Below are 22,952 nucleotides of genomic sequence, written 5' to 3'. Positions count from 1 at the left end.
CAGTTTCAGGTCGTCCACTTTGCTTGCAGACCATTAATGTCACGTTATGTTTGACCTGGGATGTTCACATGTTTAAGGATACGGAAACATCCTGACACGAGGCTCTGTGAAGTTTCGTGTGTTTTAATCACTGTTAAAATGTGTATCCGGAATCATAGCAGAGTGGATCTAGTAGATTATGTTCATTTTGAGGCCTTACGTGTCATATTTTCTCCCCCCGCTTCTCAGGATTCACCGGCCACTAACCATGTGGAATACATTTAGCTTTGGCAGAGCTGCCAGCTCACACTCCTCCCGCAATTTCTTTGTTATGGTACAAGTTATTATATTTTCTTTTTCTTTCCTTTTAAAAAAGTATTGTTGAGATTTTGTTTGTTTACTTGGTGGTATATATTTGTTTAGAGAAGAATAGAATTTAGAAAAGAAGGAACGTGTACAGATCCTTTATAATTCGTAATTTTTTTTTTAATCTGGCAATTTGAGAGGCTGTCTTTGAAATGCATGATTGCCAAGTAATTTGTAAAAATGACTTGTTCTCTAAGACTGCATGAGAATTTTGGTTCTAAGATGAAACTACGAATTCCCAGCTCCAGTCAGCTGGTAATTTTGTCTGCAGCAGCATGGACCATCTCATTTGACTTACCACTGCTGCCCCAAACACATTGACTTCATTCATCAGTTGTTTTAATATTTGTGAAGATATCGTCTTAACGTGCCTTGAAGCTGAAGTTTTAGGTGATATTTAATTGTAGCTAAAGCAGTAGACTTGGCACTATCTGAGATGGAAAGCAAGCATTTGAAAATATTACAGCCTCTAATTTTTTGCAGTAGTTTGCACATGTTTATGGTGTTCAGGTACTAGTTAAGCAGAATGTACCAACAAGAAAGAGCGCAAACAACTTGTCATCTGAAACGTAATTCCTCCCCTTTTAATTTTTTTTTGCCACCATATGTGGCAGTGAACAGTTTGTCATCTGATCTCTTATTTCTTAGAAGATATAGTTTTTAAAAACATTCTTAGCAATACCACACAATAGTTAATTTTGTCATCAGATAGGAATTCAAGTCACAGTACATTAAAATGGATCTTTTAACCTCATTAGAATGAAAATATTTTAAAAAATAAACGTAATAAAAATATATACATAGTACTGAGCTCTGGAGTTCATCTTGAGTGAATTAGTATTGCTAGAAAAATTGTTACAGTTTTTTATATGATTCAGTTGTGTGCTGTATGGACAAATGACTCCATGGTATTTGATATTTATTTATTTTTATTTTGAGAAAAAGAAATTTACAGTGCAAGGGAAACTGGGAGATAGAGAAGTTTTTTTTTGAAAGGGAACAGAGATGAACTTGAACTTTTCTTGAGATTTCATTGCTGATGTCTTAGATGTGGTACCACATTTTCCTTAAAGGCACTTAGCACTTGTACAGTGAAAAGATCATGGAGAAATATTGAGCTCTTTATTTTACATTGTTTTCATCTAGTGCTCACAGTGTGCTAGGTATCTTTACCAAGTTTAAATGCAAAAGGAAAGAAAATTGTATATAAGTTCCTCGTTCTGGATTTAGTTTTGACTTTATTAATGTTTTCAGGTTTTTCTTTTGGGCTTACCTGAAGAACTTTTAAAATGATACAAAATTTGAACTTAAAAAAGAAGACAGAGTTCAGGGATGACAGATCTGTTTCATCTTGTGGGTGAATTTTGACTGACTGGTGGTGAATGCTTTGAGAGGCTGAGGTGCATCAGAAGGAAAAGAAAAAGTTCTTGCACAATTAGCAATGCCTGCCGGAGCCGCTAAGGGAATAGTCAATGGATACGTGACCTGAATTACTCTCCCTAGCAGAGAAACTCCTGAAAGTCACTGTAATCCTTCATGCATTCATCATGTGTTCATACCTTCAACCAAGTTTCTTAAAACAGGCCCGAATGCAAGGCGGCGTGCCAAGCGTGGTAAGAATAAAGAGGTGGAGTAGACATGAATTGGCTTTCAAGCCTTGATGGACGGGAGGCTTAATTGTTCATAACAAAAATGTGAAATGCGGTAGACAGCAGCTTTAGAGAGACCATCATGGTCCAATTCAGAGAGACTGAGTTCTAAGCAAGTTCTAAGGAAGGAGGATATTCAGTTGCAGAAATCTGGCAGATTCTAGAGCTTATTTGTATTTGCCGATTGGGTATGCCAAGCATTCTGGAGGGATGCCCATTCCTGTCGGACAGGGATAGATGATTGCCTTGTTAAATGTATAGCCCATATATAACATTTCCATAGTGCAAGGGAAGCACAGTAGGTGCTGGAAGGCAGAGGATATGACCAGTCTTCCAGGTGAGTGATAAAGCCATATAATGTTGTATGAGATTCCAGCCAGGAATACATGGTAGAGAATGGAGGATAAGCACATTTTCAGTGTTTAGACATTTACTAAGGTCACAGACTATTTTTTTTTTAAGTAGAAATATTTAACTCTTCAGTACTTGTATTGATACCATATAGGTGTAAGTATCAAATTTTATCTAATGCATACAATCAAGTGTTAGTTTTAGGAGGTTCCTCCTCCACCATTTTTCCTAACTGGAAATCTTTACAGTGTCTTTGGCTCCTTCTTTTCCCTGAAAGCTAAAATTCACTTAAGCATCAGTTCTTGTAGAGCCTTTAAAAAACAAAACAACTCGAAATTGTTTCTTTTGTTTCTCACTATTATCTAGTGTAGGTCCTCTTGCCATGAAATGGGCTGTCCATTTTCTGTTAGTGTCTGGTATAGCGTCAAGTGTCGAGATGCTCGTGACATAGACAGATGCAAACCCGACAAGCTTCCTTGCTCTTGGAGCTTACATTCTAGGGAGATGTTTGAACATGACATAAATCCCCTAATTGAATACTTCTGCCTCACATCTCTGTTTTCTGGTACACTGTCCCTAGATGACACACAACTTCCCTTCCTTAACTTTTCAATTCGGAAACTTAAAGTCTAAATTTCAAGGCCTCCTCATTTGCCTGCATGTTCTCTAATTTCTTATTTTACAAATATCCTTCATCTACCTAGGGAATGATGCTTTCTTACACTTAGTTTTGTTCATGCCCCTCCACCATTTGGAATGCTCTCCTTGTCTTTTGATAGGCTCCTTAGCCAAAGAAACTCAGGCCATATCCTTCTTTTGACCAAATTGCTTTGGCTCCTGGAAGCACTGTAACTAATAACACAAGCACTGATGGGGGCACTTACTATTTTAGCAAGAGAGAGCAGTGATTTATATCTTCTCTTTAACTGGTGTGTTTATGTCTAATCTCTCCAATGACACTGTTAAGTCAGGTAAAAGTAGAAGGCCTGGTCCTTAGTGCGCCAAACACCTTACAAACATGAACACAGTTAAGAACCAGGTAAAACAGTGCTTTGGAGCATCCTGAGGAGAATGCAACAAAGCATCTAAGCTTAAGTACCGAACTTCTAAGATAGTTGTTCCCCCTCACAGTTTGCTTAGAACCTGAAAACTCTAAAGTGTGTTTTTTGCTAATTGCTATTACATAAATATTATAAGAAATGAGAAAAGAGTTCAGAAGCCTATACAGAGAAAACAGATTTCCCATCCCTCCTCTGAAGTAATTTCTGTTGACCAGATTCTTAAAGGTATTTCCAGAAAGAGCTTAGTCCAAATATAGAAGTATTTATTACCTCCTCCCCAGTTTTTTTCTTCTTTGCCGTAAATGGTAGTACACTCTGTTTACTGTTCTGTATCTTGCCTCTTACTGTGGTATATTTGGAGATATTCCTTATCAATAACAGTAGTACCCCCTTATTTGTGGGGGACATATTCCAAGACCCCAGTGGATGCCTGAAACCCTGGATAGTATCAAACCATATATATACCTTGTTTTTTCCTATACACACATACCTATGATAAAGTTTAATTGATAAATTAGGCACAGTAAGAGATTGACAACAATAACCAATAATATAACAATTACAACAATATACTGTTATAAAAGTTATGTGAATGAGGTCTCTCTCTTTCTCTTTTACTCTCTCAAAATATATGTACAAGTTTCATGCCTTTTCCGTCTTAGCTAAGCACTTACGCACCAAGGCCTTAACTGTAGTTTGCAGAGTTGTAGCACTGCAAAACTAGCACAAATTTCTTTTTCCTTCTTCACAATTTCACAGATAGAAGATGAGTTCTTACCATAGATCTTAGCAACCTCAGCATACGATATTTTCCCCTTTCCTTATTAAGTCAAGAACTCTCACCTTTTTACCTAAAGGAAGCTCTTGAAAGCTTCTCTTTGATGTATCTGAATTGCCTGCATCATTGCTCTAGTGCTTTGGGGCCGCTAGTGAATAAAATAAGGACGACTTAAACACAAGCACTGTGATCCCGGGACAGTTGATATGATGACTGAGGTAGCTACTAAGCAACGAACGGGCAGAATGCGCCGGACAAAGGGATGATTCACATCCCAAGCAGAACCGAACAGGAGGATGAGAGATTTTATCATGCCGGTCAGATTGGTGTGCATTTTAAAGCTTATGAATTGTTTATTTCTGAAATTGCCCATTTAATGTTTTCGGACCACGGTTGACCACGAGTCAGTGAAACCTGGGAACATGAAAGGGTAGAGTAGCAGGGACTGCTCCTTCCAGCCTTTTTTTGTTTTCATCTTAACAGTTGCTTAATATTCCTTTAGAAAGGCTTATAATAAAATAAAACAGCAAATTCTAGAAGTGGGAAGGTGGCAGATATTAGAGATACAAGAAGTAATTACAACTAACTATGAAAGGATAAAATGATAGATTTTAAAATTTAAAAACAGAGCATTCCCAGAGATTCTTTTTTCCCTCCAGGAACAATCAGGGCCCCTCTAGCCCTTAGAAACCCTAAAGGTATCACTACATATTAATTTGGTGTTCGAAATTTGATTATCAAGAAAGATACGTCCTGTTTAAAAATATATGTTGAATATGCAGCACTTTTCCAAAGAATTCTTGTCTAAAATGGTAGAAATTGGAGAGGCAGTGCAGGATATGGGGATGAGCACATCTTTTGAAACCAGACCAACTTGGTCTTGAATCCCCACTTTGACACTTAATGTAAGACCTTGGCCAAGTGAGTCAACTTTCTTAGCGTCAATTTCCTTATTGGTAAAATGAGAATAATAAGACCTATCTCATAGCACCTGTGAAGAACAAATGAAAAAATATTTTATGCTTTCCACAGTACCTGGCATACAACAGGTGCTCAATAAATATAAAGTAACATCCCCCAGACTCTTTGCCTACCCAGAACAATTAATTTCCTAAGAGCTCTGGACACTGAGATCTTACTATAATTGTATCTTTTAGAAAACTTATTATCATAATGCCTTGGACATACTAGGCACTCCAGATTTGTTCGGTAACTCTTAAGGGTTTGGTTTGGTTTTATTCATATTCTTCACCAAAATCCTCAAATCTCTAGAACCAAGTATACACGTACCATGTGAAAATCCCCAACAGCCAAATGCCAGGATCTTAACCAGTAATACATTTGTAAGTGTTTAACAACTAGTTCATGCGGTAGGGGAGCTCTGATCTGTAGCAGTTACTGGTGTGAATTACCAATGTGAAGTCAACTGGCTTAAAAAATTCCTGAAAGTTTAATGGTTGGTTCTCATCAAGTCAGCAGAGCGGCTTCGTGCACTACTGTATCCCCAACACTCTTGACCTGTGCTTTGAACTCGATGTAAAAGCAGTTTGGGAGACCCAGGTCTCAAAAAAAAATGGTCCAGTCTGCCACCGGCTTATTTTGTTACTTTGTCTCAGTTTTCCTGTTTGTATAGTAAAGCAATGGGAGTAGATCAGTTTCCTAAACTTCTTTTGGTGGGGTTTTACAACTTCATGTAGGTGTCTCAGGTTATAGAGACCAAGGGGCCCAGGCTTTATGCTTCTCATCCTGCATGTTCAGTATGAATTTCTTTTTTAAAAAAGGTCTTTATCAGTTAAAAACATGTATGTTTGAGAACCACCGTTACTGAAATAGCTGTCACAAAGCCCATATCTGTGACTGTGGCAAAAGCCCTGATATAGTGACAGGTAATGTATTTACTCACTGCTTTTATATATATATAGATATATAGATATATAGATATATAGATATATAGATATAGATATATAGATATAGATATACACACACACATGTAAATAAATATAAAACAATGTACGGTTTAGGAAAATGCAAAAGGGAACATAATGCATTTCAGTGTTACTTTTGTCAGAGGTAGACATGATAGAAAACGTTTTTGGTACTTGACACTTTAAATATGATATTCATTTATGTGTGAATTCTTCATATATGTATGCCATGTTAAGGAGGAGTCACTTATAGGCAGGGGTCGCAAACTCAAATGGCTATAGAGGTCAGGCAAATGATGGAATTGAGGGAAACAAGTGGCTTATAATATGAAGGCGAGTCATGGAGACTGTGCCCATCTGAGAGCACAGCTCCACCTCGGAGGATCGTTGTTATGAAGAAACACAGATTTCTGCTGCTGTATCTTTAGTTCCCTGATACTCCACCCTGTCCCCAACAGCTGGAAATCCATAGTTTCATTTAAAATTTCTTGATTCTTTTTTTAACATGTTGCCTACGAATTAAACACACTTGCACACTCATACATACTCATGAAGGGAGCCAAGCAAAGCAAACTTGGCCTGAGGGCTTCTGGTTTGCAATCTCTCTTCACACACATATATATGCAGCACCTAATATTTATTGAGCGCCTATGTGCTATTCACTCAGCCAAACGTCTTGCACTAATCAAAATGTTTAATCTTCACAGCAATTGGGTGAGCTAGTATTATTTCCTTTTTATAGATGAGGAATTTTGGCTGAGGTCACACGACTAGTAAAAGGTTCCATGGGTATTCAAACCCGCGTAATCTGACTGCAGAAACACTTGGGCAAAACTGACTCCATGGATATCTCTGACAAGTGCTATAAGCACACACACAAAACACAAATAGCTGAGTATAAAGGGTGGATCAAGACTTATCTAACGTTAGCTCATTTGTGTGCAGTGATACAGTTTGTGTGAACGCGTGCTTGCGGTGATAGTGATACAGTTTGTGTGAACGCGTGCTTGCGTGCTCCCTGGAATACTATCTGCTTTCACGCTTTATAAGATTTTTCTGATAAAGCTCAGTGAGACCAGTGTAAAAAATTCACAGGGAGTTTCTATTTCTTTTTGTCACAAACTCTAGACATCCTGAGCTCTGGGGCCAACATTGTCTCTGTCCAAGGGCAAAAGTTTTCTCCCTTGTCTTTGCCATATTTAAACCCCACCCATGGAAATGCTACAAGTCCTGAGTGATGATCACTTCCTCTGGGAAAGGGTACGAAGAATAAAAGTAAATCTAGCAGGAGGAATAAATCCCAAAAGACAGAGATAAGTACTTGAGGTCAGAGACTGCTTCCTTTATAGTTAGTCTACATACCAAACTCATTAATATGAATAATCATCTTAGCTGTAGTGGTTGTAGTAGCAAAAGTAATACAAGAAACTTGTCTTGTCTTACAGTTTTACATCAACTCTTCCATTATTTCCAGGACTCGGGAAGGTCTCTTTGAGAAAGTGATGAGAAAGCGGAGATCTCTCACATGTTTCTCCTTTATTTCCACTTCTTTTTCCTACCCACATAAAATATTTTTCAACCTTAAAACCTCCAGCCTATGGGGGTAAAACTATAAGACTCTAGGAAGAAAGACGTAAAACTGTGTGCAAACATCTATCCATTTAGGTTTTTCCCTTGGGATATTTTGGAACACCATTAGACACTGTAAACCTCTTTATGGTTTGTTCACTTGGTATGGAACGGGAAAGAAAAAAAAGAGCCAGTCCCCCCTGGCTGTATTCTTCTCAACACTCTGTACCCATCATGTGAATGGAAAGAACCCAAAATCTTCATTTTCAGAACTGTATCTTAGCCCCTGGCTCCTGGAGAAAACCAGTGTGGTTCAGAAGTGGGATGGGAAGAGTGGTTTGCATTGGCATCAGCCTTGCGGGTGCTTTGGGGCTGGAGCACACTCAGCTGTGGGTTACAGATGCTTGCTCTCCAGTATTAATGTGGCCAGCATGTGAAACCATTGGCACCCACAATGCTACACAAAGGTCCACGCCTCTGATAGTTTGGGAAATAACTCCCAGCTGAAGAAATTCCTTCTTGAAGGGCTGGAATACATTCTTGAACAGAAGGTCCTTTTCCAAAGGGGTGGAACCCAGAAAGAGATGCCTGATGGTGTTGGACTGGGTACCAGGGACTGTATCATTGAGTGTCTCTGATCTTGGGACCTTTAACTGAAAACAGAAAAAAAAAAAAAAGCTACTCTAAACCTGAGGTTCGTAAGTGCCAAATTCTATGCTGTACATACAGCAGAGAGCTTGGGCACTCAAGCCGTTGGATAGTTTCTTTGGAGATGTCAGACGCAAAGCATGAGTGGTGGTGGTTGTCCTATGGTCTGACTCAGGGTGTGTTGGAAATGTTTCCACTAATTTTTATTTCTCTGAGCTGTCTCCAAGGTTGGTAGGACCAGAGAAGACTATATGGAAAAGAAAGGAAACAAATATAGGGTTGGTTGGTGCTCTTTGTATGTTCAATAACCAAGACACTTTTTTCAGGTCCCCTTCTCACGCATGAGGCCTGTGCTTCCTTCTAACAGGACATGTGAGAGAGCCGGGATGTTTCCATCCCCCATTCAGTGAGTGCGCTAGTCTTCTCGTTCAGGTGCAATTTCCAGTGAAATAGTAGCTTGTAAGTATTCAGAAGTTAGTTTATTGACTCTTATTGCACTTCTGAGCACCTAATAAATAATTTATTAGTCTGATGGATATGTGGCTACCTAACTATGGGTCATGAAATATGCACTATTCTTCTAATACACTGTAGGGAGACCTGTTTATAAAGTATTTAGTATTGGTTTTATAATGCACCGTTGACAACAGAAGACCACGAAGCTCAAAGATCAATCTCGTTTTGGCCCACAGTAGTAATGCTGCTTTATAAGCTCTGTGACAGGTCACTTAGACAGTGGTCCTCGCAGAAAGGACTCTGTTAGGAAGGCGGTCTGGAGTGGCTGCGAGCACAGCGGATGAATGCCTTTGTCGAGGTCCCCGAGGTGACTGTTCGGTGGTTGCTGATGCTGGCCAGGTGTTGGAACTCAGCATTTCCCAGTTCTCTATGGGGAATCTGGACTGAGAGTGCCCCGAGAGCGCTAATGCAACCACCACTGATTGTACAGAGAGCTGGGGTGACTTTGGCCCACAGTTGCAGTTCTGGAGACCTGGATTGCAGGAAGGAGCGGGTCTAAGCTTTCCTCAGCTTCCTCTCATGTTTGCTGATGAAGTGACATTGTTCCACATCTCCCAGTCCTTCATTCAAGTCACAGATGTGACACAGCATAACTTAAAAAAATCTTTTTTTATTATAGTTGATTTACAATGTTGTGTTAGTTTCTGCTGTGCAGCAAAGTGATTTAGTTATACATATATCCACTCTTTTTTAGTTTCTATTCCCATATAGGTCATTACAGAGTATTGAGTAGAGTTCCCTGTGCTGTACAGCAGGTTCTTATTAGTTATCTTTTCTTTCTTTTTTTTTTTTTTTTTTTTGCTGTACGCGGGCCTCTCACTGTTGTGGCCTCTTCCGCTGCGGAGTGCAGGCTCCGGACGCGCAGGCTCAGCGGCCATGGCTCACAGGCCCAGCCGCTCCGCGGCATGTGGGATCCTCCCGGACCGGGGCACGAACCCGTGTCCCCTGCATCGGCCGGCGGACTCTCAACCACTGCGCCACCCGGGAAGCTCTAGTTATCTATTTTATATATAGTAGTGTGTATGTGTCAATCCCAATCTACCAATTTATCCCTCCCCCACTTTACTGCCTGGTAACCATAAATTTATTTTCTACATCTGTAACTCTGTTTCTGTTTTGTAGATAAGTTCATTTGTACCTTTTTTTTTTTAGATTCCACTTTTATAAGTGATATCACATGATATTTGTCTTTCTCTGTCTGACTTTACTCAGTATAACAATCTCTAGGTCTGTCCGTGTTGCTGCAGATGGCATTATTTTGTTCTTTTTCATGGTTAATATTCCATTGTATACATGTACCACATCTTCTTTATCCATTCCTCTGTTGTTGGACATTTAGGTTGCTTCCATGTCCTGGCTATTGTAAATAGTGCTGCAATGAACATTGAGATGCGTGTATCTCTTGTTGGTGGGCATGTAAACTGGTACAGCCACTATGGAGAACAGTATAGAGTTTCCTTAAAAAAACTAAAAATAGAGCTACCATATATATGATCCAGCAATCCCACTCCTGGGCATATATCCAGAGAAAGCATAACGTTTTTTGATTTTTGTTTGCTTTGGGGAATTTCATTAGCCAGGAAGAAGTTCATAGATATTTAAAAAGACCTACCTAGTAAACACTTAGATTTGGCGGACATCTAAATAAAAATTAAATGACTTCATCCAAAAGTCACTTCTCAGTGTTTCACTTTCTTGATAAGAACTAATCCTGTAAGAATGCTATGAGGTAAAGAAATACAGTGTATTATTGCATGTCAGGGTGTACATTTCAAACAAGGCATTTTTCAGTTTTGCATTAAGAGCTTCTTGCTGCTTCTAATATTCTACTTTCCAGATTGGGAAACGGGAGCTACACTTTCTTGAACCCAGTCCACTTACTTGTAACTTTTCAGAGTTTTACAGGAACCAAGGCTGAGTTCTTTCTGCAGTTTGCCGTTTCTTTTATTCATTTCTCGTTGATTCAGTTTCATGTTACCCTCTCCAACTGGACCAAACACTTTCTACTCTCTGTTGGTCCTTGATTTCTTCCTGTCCTGTCTCTTTTAGCAAGTGCCCTCATCTTTCCTGAGATGGTCAGTCATGTCCTTTGTGTAGCTATCATTTATTGAGCATTTACTATGTGTTAAGCACTCTGTTAGGCCCTGGATTACCAAAGATAGATAAAACTCTCTTACTTTCAACAAGTGAAAGCTTAGTGGGGGAGATGGATAGTAAATTGGCTTTCTACATGAGCACTTTTGAGATATATATATTTTAACCACAGAATTTTTTTCTCTTCTTACCCTGGTTTCTAAGAAAAAAAATTTTCTCCTCCCTTCAAGAGTACCCTTTTCATTTGTTTTCCTGATTGCATTCTCTCCTAGAACCCTTTTTTTTTTTTTAATCATTTTCCCTCTGGCTTAGGTCTTCAGTATCCTTTTCTCCCCTGGCTTTGTCCCCTTTGCCTGCGATCCTTTTTCTTCACTGTTGTGAGAAACAAGCAATCAACACACTAAGACTTCTCCCAGGCCCTGCAAACTCTCAGACCATCTTTCTCTTACTTTACTTGCTTTCTTTGCAGAATTTCTCCATAGATGTTTGCCCTTTTCTGCCTCCTTTGTCTTTGTACTTTGCTTACTTCTTCACTTCTTTCCAGTCTAGATCCTCTAACTTCTATACCTATCTGCCCACTAAGACATTTCTCTTAGGACACAAAATATAATTATAAAATATCGCAACCACAAACATATATGAGGAATGGGATAATGAACAGCCATTTACTGAAGCTTAAGAACTAATAATGTACAAATACATCTGAAGCCCTGGGTTAACATCCCAATTACATTGTAGCCACTGCCATTTCCTCTATCCAATACCTGCCCTCCCATCCTCAAGCAGGATTCTGATTTTGGTATTTATTGTTCCCATGCATTTTGTTTTGCTCTTATTATATTTATTACTGTACTTGGTTTTACTGCACTCTAAATGTAGCATTGTTTCTTAGAGCATTTAAAACTCTCTAAACTCTGACTTCTCCTGCCATTGAGAACACTGGACAATCACAGTGCCCCTGTTCATGCTGCTCCTGTCTTCTCCCACAGTAACTGTGTGTATCCCCCAAGACGCTAACTTTGGCCACTTTCTTTTACCTATTGTGTCCCTTCTCTATTGATGATTCTCAGATCCAATAACTACAGCGTCAACCTATTTTCTGAATGTTTCTAGTTGCCTAGTCACCAGTGTGACCTACTGTTTTCTCAAACTGAGCTTACCGTATATGCCCACCAACTCGTTTGTTCCCATGTCTGTTGAGAGTGCGACCAGTTTCCTGTGCTCAGAATATCAGAGCTTTAGTGTCATCTTTGGCTCTTCTCATTTGTTACGCACATGAGTCATTCTTGTCCCCTGGATTTTATCTCCATGCTGTATCTTGCTCTTTTTTCCCCAGCCCTATTGCCTGTAGTCTTTTTACCCAGATTGTTGTAATAGCTATCCTAATTGGTATCTTTGCTTCTGTCTTTTCACACTTCAGTCCGTCCGTCATGCTGTTGCCAGATAAATCCTCTTCAAGTACAGTAATGTTCATACTGTGCTGCTGTTGAGAAGCTTTCAGCGGTCTTGACTGTTGATGGATAACAGGATAAATAGCAACTCTTCCTAGTGACATACAGGACCCCTCCCATTATAATAGTTCCCACTGACCAGTCTACCCCTTTCATTCATCATCGCTCTACACTGATTCCACCGTAACGTTCTAGTCCAACTGGACCACTTCTTTTGGGTGTCTCCTTTCCATTGGCCTCGGTACTCTGATTCAATTTTTGACAGCTCTCACTTCTCTACTTTTTTTTTTTTTTTTTTTAATTTTTTGGCTGTGCCATGTGGGATCTTAGTTCCCCGACCAGGGATCAAAGCCACATCCCCTGCGTTGCAAGTGCAGAATCGCAACCACTGGACCACCAGGGAAGTCCAATGGACCACTTCTTTAGGAAAATTATCAGTTCTTAAGTTCCAGTGCAAATGCTACTTCTGCTTAGAAACTTTCTCTTCCCATACCAGCTGGAAGGAATCTCCTTTTCTTAAGTCCTATACAGTTTGGCCGCTACCTCTACTTATCACGTTGTTTTATTCAGGTTGTTTTTGTACATGGCTTATCTGTACTAGATTGTACCTGGCTTATCTGTACTAGATTGTAAACTTCTCACGAGCAGGGACTATGTTTTAACTTTCGTGTTCCCCACACCTTCTTGTAGTTGGCAAGTAGGGCTTTGATCAGCATTCCCTAACAGTGGCTAAAAGTGCTTAGTTTAAAATATGTCTTTATAACACATGGAAGAAAAGGGAGCTAGAAACTGAGCTAGTCAGGGCAAAAGTGTATACATTATCAATCAGCAAATTATTCACTTCTTCCCACTTTGTTACTTCCATTCTCTCCAGGACTTATTTAATGGTTGGCTGCTGTCAGCCTTAGAGACTGTTAACTCTTAAAAAGTGTTTAGGTGGTCAGAGGAGTGGATTTGCAATTGTTTTTGTTTTTGTTTATGACCTGTTTTAATGTACTCAGTGTCTCCAAATAATACTGTCTGCAGAGTATGTGTAATTTCCTTCCCAGTCTCTCAACAGGCATGCCTAGCACCCACTCCAAATAGCCATAGTCACAAGTCAGAGGATAGGCTTAATGAGCAGGGCGGGCAAGCACCTTTCAGGATCCCCTGTTGTGGGGTTGATGCTGCTCAAGTTGAGGTATGTTTAAGCCTCTTGGATACACTCCCATTCTGGCACCGCCTAGGTAAGGTATCTCTCACCTAAGTATTTGTCTCCCTCCCTTTTACTGTCTTTCACACTCATCACCATTTTGTGAAACTCAGGTATTTGCTTGATTCCTCACACTTACTACCTTTAAAGAAATCATTGCAAGCAGTACATTTAGTGGCAGTTACATGAATGATTTTTGACTGTGATAAAGTATCTGTCTTCTTCTGCCCCTTCTCTTTTCTCTCCCACTCCCCCCTTAGTTTTTCTTTTCCCTCCCTTTTTTCTTTCTTTTACATAGTTCTAATTTATTGTTTTCACTGTTTTTACTAGCAGTACCATTCCCAGTAGCAGTAGTAAACATTTAGAACCGAAGTATAACATGCATACAGAAAAGTGTACAAATCATAAGGGTATATGGCTTGGTGAATATTTACAGAGTGATCATACCCAGAACCACCAGTGAGATGGAGATACAGGACACCAGCTGGACCTCAGCAGCTTTCCTTGTGCCTCTTGTAGTCACTGCTCCCCACAGAAGGTCATCACTGTTCAGAACTAAGTTACCCATTAATTCTTCCTATTTTTAATATGCTGTTAGTGAGTTTCTGGCATCTTCTGAGTTCCTTAATTTTGAAAACAATATTCAGGTTTATTCAAATTTGCTTTGTTTCAACATTTTTTTCATTTAAATAAGTATATCTATCTATCTATATGAAATAGCCTCTGTGGTTTTCCGAGGATTATGAAACTTCACATATACTAGTATTTCACTTTTTTTTTTTTTTTTTTTTTTGCGATACGCGGGCCTCTCACTGTTGTGGCCTCTCCCGTGGCGGAGCACAGGCTCCGGACGTGCAGGCTCAGCGGCCATGGCTCACGGGCCCAGCCGCTCCGCGGCATGTGGGATCTTCCCGGACCGGGGCACAAACCCGTGTCCCCTGCATCGGCAGGCGGACTCTGAACCACTGCGCCACCAGGGAAGCCCAGTATTTCACTTTTTAAACTTATTTTTTAAGTTTGTGAATTTCATTTAAGAGGGTACCATCAGCGGAGTTGCTTTTTTCTGTGACAGCTCTAAAAGCAGTGTTGGATTAACTGGGTGCCTACGAATCTCAATCTTCCTTCCCGACAGTAATTTGAACTATTATTGTGATAAGTTCACTGGGGCTGCAAGTTTCTTGGGTCTGCAGACTTTAGAAGGAAGTAAATAGAGAAATTAGCACTGTCTTTACAGCGCTTGTAGCTCTTCATGGTTATAAAAACTAATTGCCTGCTGTATGCTCCCCAGCCTGTTTTTTGATGCTCATTTAAGGAAACACGTTACTGGTTGTTTTCCTCTAGACTTTCTCATAAAACATGAACTTTACATTATGGTAGGAAGAAGCCACTGTCACTGTTCATAGCTGAGAAAAGATGAATAAAGTCACTTTTCTGTCTTTAAGCCAAAACAGGGTAGGTAAAAGATTTCTTTTTTTTTTTTTGGAGGCTCGAGATTCATGCCAACCTCAGATGCTTTTGCATCTGCAAATGTCCTGATTCTAAGGATTCATCATTTCCCTAACATTCTATAAACTACCTCATCTACCACACCCTACCCAAGTTCTCTTTATTTAAAAATTTTTTTAGAGCATATCAAGGGATTATGGCATTTGGATATATCCCTGAAAACACATCCTTGATGTGTTTCTCTGAAATTGAGGCCCTGATTAGGCTGTCAGCAGATGCTGTATCACATCGATTGTGCCAGTTGGTACAGAGACAAGTGTCAACCAGAGCGGTTTCTCCCTTTTGCCATAGAAGGATGAAGTGTTTAGGTAGTATTTGCTTATGGGGGATGTTCCTGCCACTGCTGAAAGTGATTTAAATCTCTGTCCTATTCAAGCTTAATTTTAGGAGGCCTGTTTTCCCCATAGTCTGAGATCACATTATGATGTTTTCAGTGCACAAGCTTCTCCCTCAGTGTAGCTGACCAATTCTTTTGGTATAGCAGTTATTACTGTTGTTATTTTTTGGTCATGTGCTCTCCTATGGTATTCCTGTGAGTAAACACTAGAGCATTTAGTACCCAGGATGCTTTGGCAAAAAACAAACTAACCAAAAATCAAAGGTATGCCTGCGTTTCTCGTCCCCTGAAATCCTCAAGCTGTTCTGGCTGAGGTTTCTATATACTGAAATGCCCAGTGCAGGCTGCCAGGGCTGTCTGGAGAAGGTGTAGTTGTAAACAGTTTTAAATTGTAACATGTACAATTTTAACACAGAATCTCGTAGAGGAGAGAGGGACCAGTGATTGAGACTGGCAATCCAAGGGGACAACACCATTTTTTTCCTCCTTCATTTGAATCTATAAAGATCCCTAACTGCATTTTGAATTGGTTAATCCATGAGCTGTCAGCCCAAATTTATGTCCCAGAATTTCAGAGAATAAGCAATAGGATTGATGTCTCCAAAGAGGAAGATTTATAGAAGACCACAGGTGCATAGTTCAGTCCATTCATACACAAGCGGGCACAGGGTTAGATGCAGTAGTTGGCAGCATGCATCATCTTTTTAATCTGGATTAAAGGTGGCTGCATTCAGGTGTGCCTAGATCATCTGGTAAATTGAGACACGAATGAGAATTGTTAACTAAGAAAAGTTTTCGGGTTTCCTTAAAATTTAAATGCAGGGATCCAACTACTAGAATCCAAAAATGTTCTTCAAGATCATCAGACTTTGCTTCTGTAGAATAATTGGCGGTTGAAAGAGGGGTACTTCAACTCTTACAAGGCTGGTAATGGAAGGAAATTAGGAGCCAGTGGAGAGCGGGAGATGTAGGTGTGATGGGTGAATCCCCTTCAAGGGTTGAGATGTGTTCATATCTGAACTCTATCTTAAAAGCTGCTTTTTAATCTCCTTTCCTTCCTTTCCCCCAAAACATGCAGGCAGAGTAGAGTAATAGTTCATCTTTTTGTATGATTTTTTTGGGGGGAGGGGTGAATTTTCACTGTCTTGGCATCAAATGACCTATATGACTCAAGGGAAAACAGGCAGCTTAGATTATGATATAATTATTCACAAAGGGGAAACCTCAGTGGAAATTATTGTTTTACGTTTTCTCTATTCTTTATAGTGAGTCAAAGAATTTTTCCCCTTAGCGTCACGTAGAAAATGAAACTTTACACAATAAAAAGTAGGGATGGCAGGTCTCAAAGGGGGAAAAGGTTGCTGTCAACTTTTTTTCTCTGGAATATGGAAATTTGGGTGGATTATCTGCTCAGAGGAGGTTTCCTTTATTAATTCTTTTTCCTTTTTACACTTAAGACATCTGTTAACATTTCACACAGCCCAACAGATGTTGCAAAGCAAGTCCCATACTTTGTTCTCAAGAAAAATGACTTTTCCTCAATTGGTTCCCCGCACCTCTGTGACTGGGCCCAGCCTGCTGCTTCTGCATAATTTGCATATATTAAATTATATACCTTAATGCCATATGAATTTGTAGCTTCAGCATTCTTTTTATACTGTAAAGTGTGATTTGATTAGAAACTAGTTTACATGTTGAGAGGTCATAACATTTAAAAAAATCTCTGTTGAGAGTGGCAGCCTAATTCCACAGATAGGATTGGATAGCCAATTATTGAATATTTTTCTCTATAAAATATGTGAAGTACAAAAGCTTGAGTTGTTTTGCCACAAGGAAGTGCTGATTGTCATGCGATGTGGAGCGTCATTTTTATTATTTTGGCAAGAACAGGGACAGTTTTGTCTTGACAAGCCATTAGATGAATACCAGCTTGTGTCACATGAAAAACCACTGATCTTTAACCCAGCTCTGTACTTAACCAAGCCTTGAAAATGAATAGTGAATAAAAGAGCAGCAAAGGCCAGTTTACTGTCATTACAGATTACAGAATCTGTTAACAGCTGCTGAACTGAACCCAGGGAATTACAGGTATTGTTCCGTGAACCAGCAGAAGTCCTACAGATGCTTGTTAAACTGTGTATATAAATTGTACATTTATTTGATATTTGCTTAGGATTTACATTGTTGGAAACATAGCTAGAAAAGAGGAAAATTCTTGAGTAATTTCTCAGTGTACTAAATGTATGCCTTTATCACAAAGCCATATATATTTATATGAAACTATCTCAATGATGCTTCCTTACCTCCACTTATGGAACTTATTTTAAGAAAGCAATGTGCCTTTAAAAGAATTATAATAAGTATCCAAAAGAAAAGAAAAAGTATGCAGTCCCCCCCCCCAAAAAAAAACCCCACATACGAACACGCAAAACAAAATCCTTCGCTCATTTGTTTCTTCAAGGTGTTCATGGTGGCTCATATCTGCACCAACGTGTGATTTTTTTTTTTTTTTAATGGAGGGAAAAACCTAACCCACCTCAATACCCAAATATTGAAAAGATCAGTAACATTTACAACAGTCAGTTGTGGGAATTATTGCTTACAGAGCTAACAAAAAAGAACACACTTTCTTACCCTGCTGGTGGAATTGCATTGTGCCTCCCTGTAGTCTTGTTATCCCACACTAACTGAAATGCAAATTCTTTGCAACTAATTGGATCTCATTGAGGGTACATGCACAGTATGTAGGTATATGCAAAAAGGTTTTTAAGAATAAGATTTCTCTGTAATTACAACTTTTGATTATGATCTGAGACATTGGTATCTATAGTATAGATACCAATAGACTATAGATACCAATAGACTATTCTTTGTAGAATATCTATATCTATATATATCTAACTTTTTTACAGATTACTCAAAAACATGAGCTTTGAAATGCTTAGTAGAGTACCAGCTCAAAAGTTAGGGGAAAAATGTTTATTTACAGCAGTCTATAAATTGGATTTTATTAAAGTCCTATGAAAATAAAGATTTTTTTTTTTTTTGAAATTTAGAATTTAGTATCTTAGAGCCAGTACACTGAAGTCATGTTAATAGTGTAATCCTTTTCTTGGAACATTTTAAATGTGAAAACATCATAAACATCAGAAATCACTTCCAAAAGCTGTTGTCTTTTCCTTCCGTTCTCCAATCTGTTTTAACACTGTAAACTTCATTTGAGTTTCTTACTTTTGTGTAAGTGTATTTCTGCTACATGTTGTGGTGAGGTGGAGGTATTCACATTTCCATAATATCTTTAATAACTTGGGTGCCATTTAGACCTAGTTGGTGTACTTCTTCTTCCCATGGTCCATCTCTCACTATCAGTAAGGGTGGGAACGCCAACACGTAGCCTTTAGGATTCGTGATTCTTTAAGTGGAAATACATGGAATCAGGAGAGCAGAAAAACAATTACTGTGTAAGTGATGCCTGCTTCTACTCCCCTAGTTTTAAGTAATTTTAGTACAAATGATTCCAGACAGTTATTCTACAATCTTCAGACTATATAGCCAGTGGACACACTCAAAAGTCATCTTTGTACCTAGTGGGTATATAGTTTTTGTACCTGTGTCCTTAAAATGATACAGGTGTCCTGCTTGCTAGACAGAAGATTACCCTAAGACTGAGGACTCTGCAGGCTGTGTTTATATGTGGAAGTGAGTGGAAAGTTCTAGAGGAGTCAAATTTGTATTTTGAAAACTGGATTTAAAAATGAATGTTTGAAACTTAAAATCTGTAAAGCACAGCATGTGTATATGCTTGAGGTTTTTGTTTTAGTTGACTCGTTCACTCATTTCTTGCTAAGTCTGGGTTAATTGTTGTCTCATTGTAATAAAGCTTGTCTTCTTTGTAGACTATTCTTACAAACAAGTTAAAATTTTGTTGGATCAATTCCATTTAGCAGGTGCAGAACTGCATGGTAGAGTTGTAGGTAAAAAAAAAAAACAACTTTTTTTAAACCGTAGAAAGATAACTTGGTGCTTTTGAGGCTTGTGCCTTGGCAGTAATGTGCCAGATACATGTTACACTGTAGACCTGTTTCATCTAGAGCAACTCAAGCTTTGCTCTCTGAAAGAGTTCCGTTTGCCTACTCTGGGTAGCATTTTGTCAGACGACTGCTGGCCAGGCAGACTAGATTTGGATGTATTAGCTAGTCAGCCTAATAACCCTGTACAGACTGTATTGATTTTCTAGGAGGGAGTTTATGAACTAAATAAACTTGGGGTTGGTGTCTTAATAAACTGCTTCTCTCAGTCTGTCACATTTAGTTACTGAGCTGTGCAGTTTAGGGGGAAAAAAGGCTAATTCTGTTACAGATTGTTCACAGCAGGGTCTCCAAATTAGCCCTTTGTTTTGTAATGCCACCTTGCTTGGGCTCGCTTTGAGCACATTTCTCAGTTTTGCCCTAATGAGTTGCAACACTGATAATGTGGCTGATGATCTTTCATTGATTTCACTATCACTTGCTTGTCTGGTAATTGATCCATTGCTGAGCCTCTAGTTAATTATATCGGCTTTGACATGGCCCAGTCCACGGGGAATTTCAAGTCTTGCAGAATAACAGTTTTAATAAAAGAGTCTATTACTGCAGGTGCTTGCTGCTGCATGCCAGTTGATTTTTGTGGTGTGTGTGTGTGTGTGTGTGTGTGTGTGTGTGTGTGTGTGGTTGGTGAGGAGGGGATACCTGGGAAAGGAGAGGACCACAGGACTGAGAGAAAGGAGGGGTGGGGGCTGGAAGAAGAGGAAGAGGGAGTGAAGGAGAGAAGAAGGAAGGAGGGGGAGCTGAGAGGGTGAAAGCAGGAGAGCCAGAGGCACGCTAGAGAGAACACGCAGGCAAAGCGATACAACAGAGCCTGCAAGGAGCGAGGAGGAAGCTTGCTATTGACAGTGTCCTTAAGCCTCCCACAAATAACAGCCATTAGTGGGAAGGTCAGGAGCTGAGCATGCAGCTTGACTGAGGCACTGAGTGCCACTTCAGAAATCAAGAGGCTAGCAGATTTTAGAGGGAGTTTAAATGGGTAATAGCTAGCTGTAAAGGTACAGTCACTGTGGACAATTGACTCACAGGGTCTTTTTCCTGCCCCCCCCCCCCCCCCCCCGCCAAGAATATTTTTATTGACCACAGGTGGACTTAATATATTTTAAGGCAACAATTCTTCGGGTTCTTGTTTGTTTCTCTTCAGATATTGAATTTGCTGCTTTTGAGACTTGTTTTGTGCTTAATGGTGGTGAACCGGAGGGAAGTTTAACAGAAAAGCTTTCAGGAGATGTCGGTTCTAGAGGGGAAGGCACATTTGTGTCAACACAGTGCACGTTTTCTCATCTTTTCTCATTGTCCACTAATGACACCGAGCTGCCACGGAAGCTCTTTTCTGTTTCTTTTGTTGTTTCAGAGAGTAAGGTTTATTGTTATTCTTGAGTTAAGAAAGAGCAAGGAGAGTGGTACATTTGTCCTCGGTATTTGTAGGTGGTCGAAGATTAATGTGCCTTACAGTTTAAGTTTAGGAAGGATGGCTTTTTGCTGCTGACTACTTTTATGAGATGACATGAATTTAGCTTTCCATTTTGGAGTTACTGCGTATGTACAGTGTGTTTTGTTCAGTTCTGCTTTTCCATGAAGAAGGTAGATAAATATGATCTAATAAATAGATGTTTTGTTTTAAACCTGGTTTAATTAAAAATATGACACGCTATTGAGGTTATATTTCATCAGGCCGGAAAACGTTATAGAATTTTCCATGGAGATCTTGAATGAAAAATTGAGTTTTTATATTCATTACTTTTTACCTGAAATGGGACAGGCTTTTTTTCTTCATCTTTTTCTTTTTTATAATTTGAAAGGATATTGTAGAGGCTTCATCCAGGAACTTTAACAAAGGATTTTTTTTTTCTACTTCTGAGCTTTAAGAAAAGGTACACTTTTTTCCTTTCCCATTCAGTTTCTTATTGTTCAACATCCAATTGAGTAATTAATGCCCTGAGGGAACTGGGTAGTAAATAGTGTGTATTTATTTTGCAGATGTTTATTGTGCATCTTCTATGTTCAAAAAACTGCTAGGTTTATTTATTTACCTTTTAGAGTGTAAGGTCATGTCTCTATGTATATTATTTTCTCTAGAAGTTTATATGTGGTTATAAATAGTCCAGTACATACTATATGACTTTTAGGAGCTAACATTTTAGACAACACCTAAGCCAACTTCACATTCTCTTATAGCTGAGTATTTTTCTTTCTTCCAGTGTAATTAGGGGGAAAAAATGTTTTTAAGCCTAGCGGTTTACAAATGTTAAAGCAAAGACTGATGTCAGATATTGCATGCTATACCCGAAAGCATTGTTGGGAAAAATTCCCTGGGAAGGTCCCCAGTCTCTCCTTGCCCCGTGGACCATCCCTGATCATGGTGCTGCTTGGAGTGTACATAAGTGCGTATCTCTCTATCCGTGTGTCTGGAGAGGGGTTAGTGCAGGGTGTCATTTAGTGCCTGACAGTGGAACAGTGCAGTTGACTCTTAGCTCTGCTATCCAATGACATGCAGTAGCTGAGAGTTTGAAGCTGATGGTTGGGTCTCCAGTGCTGCCGGCACACCTGACAGGCAGCTGTTAAACCGAGCAAAGGCAAGCTCGGGGAGTCACAATCTATGCATAAATGATAGGGGTATCTGTGCAGAAGGTGCGAAAGAAGCTCTGACCCCCTCCTTCCCCCCAATCTCCCCCTTCCCCAGTGAAATGCACCGTTCAGCCAGCTTCTTAACTACACTACACTCCTGCTACTGGCTGCCAAGAGGCTCAAAAAATCCACCTTCACTTTTCAGTCAGAAGAGGCAGAAGTGGATGTGAGAGAAAGAGAGACACAGAGAGACAGAGAGCCAAAGAGGGCAAGAGACTTGACTTTAAGAGACTGCTGTACTGACAACTCCATGCAGTTCGGAACCAGAACGACTCCGGCTGAACCAGGGTTCATGGGGACATGGCAAAACGCTGATACTAACCTCTTATTCAGAATGTCCCAACAGGTAAGTTACTTTCATTTTTTTTTTTAAAGGAAACCTTGAATTGTTATGTGCACTTTTGTTTCTGGTATTTTCCTTACTAAACATTTTTGAATTGTGATCACTTCGTAGTTGGGTTCTGTTATGTCATAACTGTTATTGGAACGTGCAGGGTTACTTCACGGCTTCCCTAAGGGCTACTTACAAGAAAAGGGGGGAAAGGATACCGAAGTAGAAGAAAGCAAAGGCATCTGTGGCAAAGTTTCACAGTCCAGCCTGGGTCCTGGGTCAGGGGAAGACTTCATTTATTTCTTTGTTTTCTGTTAAAAATTAAAAACAACCACAACACCACCACCACCACCACCCCCGCCCCATGTTATCTTTCTATCTGCATTGATCACTTCATCCAAGTGGCTGCTGTCTCGGAGTAGGTTTACCAACCTCACAGCCATGAAATGCAGGGGCCCCTCGGCCCTGCCCGACGGACTTCCCGGGGCT

At 39.6% G+C, this 22,952-nt stretch overlaps 1 protein-coding gene across 14 annotated transcripts in view; it reads left to right on the top strand.

The window, feature by feature from the left end:
* The window catches only part of BNC2 (basonuclin zinc finger protein 2), a 427,080-nt gene that overhangs the window by 109,369 nt on the left and 294,759 nt on the right, over nt 1-22,952 (top strand). For 7 of the 14 annotated variants that reach the window (XM_067744440.1, XM_067744453.1, XM_067744447.1 and 4 more), the window contains exon 2: nt 22,278-22,478. The exons of 2 other annotated variants lie outside the window; for them this stretch is intronic. In XM_067744440.1, coding sequence (XP_067600541.1) covers nt 22,278-22,478 — 201 coding nt within the window. Of the gene's footprint in view, nt 1-13,363; nt 13,568-22,187; nt 22,479-22,952 lie in introns of those variants that run through there. 5 more of the 14 variants (XM_067744442.1, XM_067744443.1, XM_067744445.1 and 2 more) reach the window with 2 other exon arrangements.

This window comes from Pseudorca crassidens, chromosome 7 (genome assembly GCF_039906515.1).
Source record: "Pseudorca crassidens isolate mPseCra1 chromosome 7, mPseCra1.hap1, whole genome shotgun sequence".
Lineage (NCBI taxonomy): Eukaryota > Metazoa > Chordata > Mammalia > Artiodactyla > Delphinidae > Pseudorca > Pseudorca crassidens.
This window is presented reverse-complemented; position numbering and strand designations above follow the sequence as displayed.